Below are 8960 nucleotides of genomic sequence, written 5' to 3'. Positions count from 1 at the left end.
CCAAAAAAACTTCTTTTTTTTTCAGTTCTAATGTCACCCTCGGTCCCTTTTAAATTTTTATGTTTACCAGTTCTGGTATTGGGGCACTTACTCTAAGGACTGCTAACCATCTCTCTTGCAAACACAGATGGATTTTGAAGATAATTTTACTAGTACCATGGTGAAAGCCTTGGTTTCGATGATATTACTCTGGGGCCACTGGGCTTTGAAATTCAAAGTCAAATAATTAAGGAATATAAACTTCCCAAAAATACATTTTATTAGGTTTATAAAACCAGTTTCTATACAAATCTTCCATTTGGTATTATAATAAATGTACTTTTCAAAAATTATCATTAACTAGACAAACAGCTGAATTTAATTTTTCATTTTCTGTTTCTGCCAGTTTTTCAGTTTCAATACATTATTGATTAACTCTGACCTTGGCATTTCAAGCATGCACACAATAAAAAAAAAATCACTCTAGCATTTGAATGAACTAAACATAAAGCCAACCAGCTTTGTTGAAACAAACATTTATAATAAAACAGACACACACACACCTAAAAACACAATTTAAATATTTTCATAAGCACTCTCACTTACACTATGAAAGTGTGACTCAGAAAGATTAGTCCTTATTAAATGCAAAAGCAGACAGCTTTGCAGAAGCATCAACAATTTTCTTCTTTTTGGGTCCTTCATCTGCTTGGCTTCCATTCACCTGATCCTTCTCTTCTCCTTCAGTCCGTTTCCTTTTCTTCAGCTCTGTGGGATCTTCAGCTCTACCCCTTTTGGCCTTTTCTGTCCAAGACTGTAAGAAAAACAAAACCCATTCATCAAGGCACGAGGCGGCACAGATGTCAACTGCAAGATAACCCTAGTGATTATAACACATAATGGAAATGAACTGGACTGCCAGTTAGAAAAGGACGAGTCATCATTTTAAGGAAGCAAATAAATATTTTTGAAAAGAAAAGCAATTAAAATACATAAAAATACTAAGCCGCACCAACCATGAAATAATCTTTTAAAGAATAATGATAAAATGGAGATCAAACATTTTTGTTTAATTTATAGAAATTATTGTTGCTCAAATCATTCAAAGCAATGAGATATATTAAATTTGATTGTAGAAAATCTAAGAGTCCATACAGAGCCTCCATGTGAAAAGATAGAGAAAATGCAAAAAAAGAAAACAATGACCAGTCTGTGGGTCAACCACAGGTTGACCATAAACCTGAAAGATGGCAGAACTAACCAGTTTGCCAGTGATGCCAAGCCTAAATCACTTTTTACTTATGAGGCACTTTTTATCAAAAAAAAAAAACTTTGGTTTGTAAAGCTATCTATGCAGAAGGTGGCATGCAAGTGCAGTCACAGATAACTGGAGAGGCTCCTTTCAAAGGTCAGTGGGTCAAAGGAATGACAGTACTTGCAAAGTAATCAGAAACAAGGAAGCAGAGGAGTTAAGCCAAAGGAGTCTTGCAAGAAGACTCAGCCAATAAGAGTTTAGTCATGAAGCTACAGAATTTTTTTTCTTATAAACGCAATATAATTTTCATTGGAATTATATGAAAACCCCATATTATCTTTAACTATATGTTATAGCTCTAAATATTTCTTGAACTTGAAATTCATTTTCTTTCAAGTATTTAGCATGTATTCTGTTAAAAAAGCCATATTTAGTAGAAACCTAACTCTTATTACTAATGAAATTTCCATTAGAATTTAAAAAAATAAAATTCAGTTGATATTGTTCTGCCGAGGTAAAGCTTACTTTTACATACTGTATTTTCTTGGTCCACATAAAAAATTGCAGGTCAGTTTTGATTTTTATTTAGAATATATGTATTGTATTTCTCATTAAACTACAATATATAAAGTAATGGCATATTGTATAATTAGGAATAACAATTATTTATCATCATTTTTATATTGTATACTGTATATTGAACAGTGTGGCACTGACACAATTCAAAGAAGAAATACGTTAAAACCAAGCAAACCATTGTTTTCCTTGTGAAATTCCCAATAAGTTTGATGTGTCACATGACCCTCTTCCTATTGAAAAAACAAAAGTTGGACCCAAAATGGCCGACTTCCAAATGGCCACCATGGTCACCACCTATCTTGAAAAGTTTCCTCCCTCACATATATTAATGTGCCACAAACAGGAAGTTAATATCACCAACCATTCCCATTTTATTAAGGTGTATCCATATAAATGGCCCACCCTGTACTTCCATGATTTACATGACACAAAGAGCTCCAAATATGAATTTCTAAACTTGAAACTTTTAAAGAAGTAAGGGCAGTACAACTGCACAGTAGGTAGCTCCACACCTTTTAGATTTTCTGAGTGGAGTTTAACCATTATCACCACGTCTTTGGAGGGTTCCCTCCCAATTTCCCAAAGATGTAATTGTTGGGTTAAATGGCATTTCCAAATTGGCCCAGTGCAAGCGTAGGTGTGGGTAGGCTCTGCAACTGAGTGGTGCCCTGTGCCTTGTATTCAGTGTTGCTCTGTCACAAAGAAACCTGGACTGAATTAAATGGGTTTGAAAATGTATGAATGCAAGATAAAACTTTGCAATATGGAAGCTTTAGCTTTAGGCAATTTTACAGTTAATTGTTAAATTGGTAGCTTTTTTTTTTTTAGTACATGACTAATACTGGTATTGTATTTTACATTAACAATAAAAAGTATAGCTTACACCTAATAAAAACAGCTACAAATATAAACAAAGTACAAGATTCACAGAACCCATCACCTTTATTTTTATGTACTTATGTTACAGAAATGGCTCAAGGAATAGCTGAGGTGTGTAATTCAAAATGAATTGCATGTCTTTTGTTATTAGGAATGTTATTTGCACCATCAAAATAACCTCCAGTCCTATAGTCCCACAAAAAATGTCCTGCTAAAAAAATGGTCAAACAGTCCATCATATGAACTGGGTGCATTTGCATCACAGTGTACCACTTGGCTACACTGCCATATTAGCTTATAAACTTATCACAGAATGACTATTAAGGGAAATTCTCCCTGCTAAAAGTAATCATAAGTAGGAAAGAGACAGGAATGCCTGAGCCATGAGGCTTTGCCAAATTTGGATTTCATGTGTCAGTTACCATGTCCAGCCAGACTGGCTGTAAAGCTACTAAGGTGTCATTTTGAAATAATAACTTAACAGAAGAGGATATTTCCCAGAAACATCTGACATGAAATTGTGAATGTTATCAAGCTTTAAAGTTGCTATAACTTGACAACAACGAATGCATTGTGTGGTGACAAAAAACAAATCTCTGTGGATTGTTACTGTGCACACACACTCAAACAACTATGCCAGTGGGAACCAAGCCTGGTGAGCACTACCACCTGCATTCCTCACTTCACACTCTTTATTATTAACAGTGGATTGCAGGACTACATTAGTAATGATCATGCAACAGGACTCCAGTCTGTCTGCAGTAAATCTCCTGCAAATATTACAGAAGCCAAGAAAACATTTGTAATTAAAGGCTGGGTCACCATTACAGATAGACGGACACAAATACCATTTTTTAAAGGTGCACTGTATTGCCTTTTGCCTGTGAGTGGCACAATATAGTGTGATATGCGTGAATTTCCTGAAAGAAACAGAAACTCATCTAAGATGAAATATGGGTCATTGTCTGTAAAGACATCACACCAAGCAAACAATTTACAGTTGATGTTCACTGTGACTCTGGCTGTAACACAGCACATTAAATTTCATACAACTAGAAATGTAGATTTCAATTCAAAATCAAAAAATGCAGTTTGTGAATGGTCTTAAAGTCCTCCACATGTTATCAAGCTGAAGGCCAAACCAAACGTTGAAGAGGAGGAGCTGGCAAGTTTATCTTGCCACTTGTAAAGCAGGTTTCACATTACCAGAAAAAGGCTTCTGTAATATAATACTGAGCCACCACAACCATGGACACCATTACTGCTTTACTTTTAAGACCTACTGTAGTACTACCTCTGTGTAGTACTTTCCCAATTGTAAACGTGACAGGGATCCAGTGATCTGGACATGAATTCTGCATCTAGTCATCTGTGTGTGTCTACATGGGTTTCAACTCCTAAATCCCCAAGATGTTCATGTTACACCAACTGGCAGGTCTGCAAAGTTGTGCTCTTCATGACCTTCATTTTTCCAACTAGGCAACTTTACTTGTATTAGTGTCATGTCAAGTAAAATATGTTTGCTGTTTAGGGAAAGTTAAGTTATGTTCCACTGCTTTTAGTTAAGCTTGCTAAAATTAGATATTTATTAAAGTGTCCCAATAGTTGATCTATCTACAGCAGGGGTGTCGAACTCAGAGCCTGAAGGGCCGCAGTGGCTGCTGGTTTTTATTCTAACCCTTTTCCTAATCAGTTGACCAGTTTTCACTGCTAATTAACTCCTTTTCCCTTCATTTTAATAACCTTGTTTTTAAGGATTCATTCCTGAATGCATTCCTTTCTTCATTAAATGACAGCCACGCAGAAAAAAAGATGTGAAACAAGCTAACAGATGACCTGGAATTTCAAACTCCAGCCAATTTCACTCAAACCAGTTTCTTAATTAGAGGCCAATTCTTGCTGTAAATTAAACTCGCTCTTTAATTACATTGCGTAATTGCTGCTCTCCTTCTTACATAGCAGATATTTCTAAAACTGTTGATTTTTCTGTTTTTTTCTAAGAACACCATCAAGATGTTTTGGTGACCCGAGAGATCAACCATCCCGAGACCTTCACCTTTATTTTCAGGTATTTTGTGATGGGCACAGGTGAGCTGGTCATGTGACGGCTTATTTTGTGTCACCTTATTGTTTGGCTGCTAATTCATGAAGAAGAGACAACTAAGGGGCCTGAGTCAAGTTAGTTAAAATTAAGGCAAAAGAAGTTAATTCCATCATTCTCTCCTCATAGCTCATACCTCTCAGTCATAGAATCAACTAATGGCTCTCCTCTGGACTTGTTTGACTCCGATTTGTAATACAGAGACCAAAGCTGAGCTTAATATTCCAGGTGAGGCCTCACTAGTATGTTGAATAACTTAAGAATACATTTCTTTTACATATACTTCACACATTATGATATATAACTTAACATCCTATTAGCTTTCATGATCATTTCTAAATACTGGCAGCCTTCTGTTGTGTACTTAAATTTTACATTTCTGTATTTTAATAATACCTTACACATTAAATTTCATCAGCAACAAACCTGCCCAAGCCTATATGTGTGTCTAAGTATCTCAGCAATAATTTAGCCATTCTGCATTGTATATTATTTGACTATCGACCAGGTTTGGTATCAACTGCAAACGTAACAAGCTTCTTTGTCTAGATCGATTTCTGGTGTAGCTATTGCTTTTATGAGTAATGTGGAAACCATGTGTGTGGCATTAGGCATAAGGTACATGAAGAGTACTACTGGATGGGAAAATAAAACAAATAGCAATGAAGGATATTTGTATAATAGACAGCATCCTTCCACACCATAAAGGAGAGCTCTGTATTATTGTAGAACAACTTTTGTCTCCTTCCATACAGTATGGTTCAGTGATTAAAGTATATAATAAAATTCGCAGCTGTGTTTTCAGAGCCCACATTTAAGAAGGAGATTCTGAGACTGAACAGGCAACTTAAAAGAATTTACCAAAAATAGCATGTCAAATTTGTAACACCACAAAAAACAGCAAAAATGAATAAATTTAAATCATAAACAAAAGCTGCAGAAAATTAGTCTATTAAACACAGAAAAGAAAGAGAATGACTCCAAGAACTGCCTAAGAGTTTAACCCACTGAAGAGGGTGAATTAAATTAATCATTCTTTTTCTGTTATTAAACTGGCAAACATGCACGATGTAAATGGACAACACAAAAGGATATATGCAGGACACAGAAGTCGTCGTCATTTCCTGGGGAAACAGTATAATAGACTGAACTGCTGGAAAATGTTTAGCGCAAGAAATGTGGTTCAAAATTAAAGATTTGCTTCAGATACCCAACTTTTCCCATCATTTTTTTTTTTATTCTTCTGCGAAAAGTAAAAGAAGAAATATTGCAGTAAAGTTCACTGTCCTTGAGAAGTGCACATTCTGATCTGATCCTGAAGGTCTGTTTGCAGAGAGTGGCACAAACATATTAGCAAATGAAAGGGATCAGAGTTCTGTGTGATTTTGTGCGTCCAGCAGTTAATATTCAAGGAGCATTCAGCCTCCACTTTCAGATGAGTCATATGTGTCATTGTGTGGCTGTACAAAACGTATAAACCTAACAAAACACATTTTCCACCCCTCCATTCAACATAACACAAAATTGCCATGTGTCTGCTTTCACCTCCTTGTTTACTCTTCCTGTATCATTAACATGCATTCAATAACTGTCCCACACTTTCCTCCGTTTCCAAGCAACAGGCACTTCAAACCCATTCAGGCAAATTTCCTCCTGCCATTCATACATGGTCAGATCTATCATTACTGAGGGGATGCTCTTTTGCCAGCTCAGACACAGGTGGTTATGAGAAAAATCAAGTTTTCATTTGATTGCTGTACAAAAACAAATCAATACAAAGAAATATGAATGTAACCTATTATTAATAAGTATTATGTTATCTGCCAACTTGGTAAAACCTGTACCATTAATTACATGGTACAAAATGTGCCTGCACGAATAAAACTCCCTCATAGTCATAGCAAAAGGCATCAAAAGTTTGTGTTTAATAAAATTAATGGAAATCATAATTGAGGCTTTTCAAGATGCCAATTTCTTTATCAGGGCACTTATAAATGATAACAAATAATGCAAGCATAAGGAGAACATAAAGCATTTAATAAATACGAAAAGACAATTTATACCATCCAGCTCAAAAAGTAAGCTAACAGCTTACATTTTCCTTAATATCTCATCCAGATACTTAAAAAAAAAAAAAAAAATGCCATAATGTTTCAGTAGTCTTAGAACTGTTGAGATGATGGGAAGCCTGGTTTCAGACCAAAAGAAAAGTATAGCTTTGAATGTCATCTATGACAACTGACAGGTTCTTCAAAAGATATAATAATGTTTAACAAGCTCACACACATACAAAAGCTGCAGATTGAGGTACATGTACAGCTGACTTTGTTCCTTAGTTATGTCAACATGCATCGATGTAGCTATACTCTGGCTCTAATGTAATTATGTATATAGAATGCATTCTCTTTTGCAAGTCTACTATACTTATGATATTGATCAAAGGAATTAAGAGACACAACACTGGGGTATTGTAATAGTGGTGATAGTAGTAGGATGGTGCTAGAGGTGACCAATGAGAATGAAGTGACTAATTTAGAAATCTGGATTGGTCAGCAGAAACTAATGATTTTTGAATCACACCAAAAATGATTAACATAGTGAGACTACAGTTAGGTCCAAAAATATTTGGACAGAGACAACTTTTTTCGAATTTTGGTTCTGTACATTACCACAATGAATTTTAAATGAAACAACTCAGATGCACTTGAAGTGCAGACTTTCAGCTTTAATTCAGTGGGGTAAACAAAATGATTGCATAAAAATGTGAGGCAACTAAAGCATTTTTTTAACACAACACCTTTATTTCAGGGGCTCAAAAGTAATTGGACAAATTAAATAACTGGAAATAAAATGTTCATTTCTAATACTTGGTTGAAAACCCTTTGCTGGCAATGACAGCCTGAAGTCTTGAACTCATGGACATCACCAGATGCTGGGTTTCCTCCTTTTTAATGCTCTGCCAGGCCTTTACTGCATCGGCATTCATTTGCTGTTTGTTTGTGGGCCTTTCTGTCTGAGGTTTAGTCTTCAACAAGTGAAATGCAGGCTGAATTGGGTTAAAATCAGGTGATTGACTTGGCATTCAAGAATTTTCCACTTCTTTGCTTTAATAAACTCCTGGGTTGCTTTGGCTGTATGTTTTGGGTCATTGTCCATCTGTATCATGAAACGCCACCCAATCAATTCAACTACATTTACCTGGATTTGAGCAGACAATATGTCTCTGAACACCTCAGAATTCATTCGGCTGCTTCTGTCCTGTGTCACATAATCAGTAAACACTAGTGTCCCAGTGCCACTGGCAGCCATGCACGCCCAAGCCATCACACTGCCTCCACCATGTTTTACAGATGATGTGGTATGCTTTGGATAATGAGCTGTTCCATGCCTTCTCCATACTTTTTTCTTGCCATCATTCTGGTAGAGGTTGATCTTGGTTTCTTTGGTCTGTCCAAAGAATGTTTTAGATGTTCTTTAGCAAAGTCCAATCTAGCCTTTCTATTCTTGAGGCTTATGAGTGGCTTGCACCTTGCAGTGCACCCTCTGTATTTACTTTCATGCAGTCTTCTCTTTATGGTAGACTTGGATATCGATACGCCTACCCCCTGGAGAGTGTTGTTCACTTGGTTGGCTGTTATGAAGGGGTTTCTCTTCACCATGGAAATGATTCTGCAATCATCCACCACTGTTGTCTTCCGTGGATGTCCAGGTCTTTTTGTGTTGCTGAGTTCACCAGTGCTTGCTTTCTTTCTCAGGATGTACCAAACTGTAGATTTTGCCACTCATAATATTGTAGCAATTTCTTGGATGGGTTTTTTCTGTTTTCGCAGCTTAAGGATGGCTTCTTTCACCTGCATGGAGAGCTCCTTTGACCGCATGTTGTCTGTTCACAGCAAAATCTTCCACATGCAAGCACCACACCTCAAATCAACTTCAGGCCTTTTATCTGCTTAATTGATAAGACATAACGACAGACTTGCCCACACCTGCCCATGAAATTGCCTTTGAGTCAATTGTCCAATTACTTTTGAGCCCCTGAAATGAAGGGATTGTGTTAAAAAATGCTTTAGTTGCCTCAAATTTTTATGCAATCATTTTGTTCACCCCACTGAATTAAAGCTGAAAGTCTGCACTTCAACTGCATCCGAGTTGTTTCATTTAAAGTTC

The 8960-nt window shown here is 36.3% G+C and overlaps 1 protein-coding gene across 1 annotated transcript in view; it reads right to left on the bottom strand.

Annotated features, from left to right (window-relative positions):
* Positions 1 to 246: 246 nt before the first annotated feature.
* wdhd1 (WD repeat and HMG-box DNA binding protein 1) overlaps positions 247 to 8960 on the bottom strand; it is an 87061-nt gene continuing 78347 nt past the window's right edge. Inside the window, exon 26 of the mRNA XM_039741940.1 lies at positions 247 to 793. Coding sequence (XP_039597874.1) covers positions 611 to 793 — 183 coding nt within the window. The 3' untranslated portion in view covers positions 247 to 610. The remainder of the gene's footprint in view (positions 794 to 8960) is intronic.

The sequence above is a fragment of the Polypterus senegalus genome, chromosome 18 (assembly GCF_016835505.1).
Source record: "Polypterus senegalus isolate Bchr_013 chromosome 18, ASM1683550v1, whole genome shotgun sequence".
NCBI classification, from domain to species: Eukaryota; Metazoa; Chordata; class Cladistia; order Polypteriformes; family Polypteridae; genus Polypterus; species Polypterus senegalus.
This window is presented reverse-complemented; position numbering and strand designations above follow the sequence as displayed.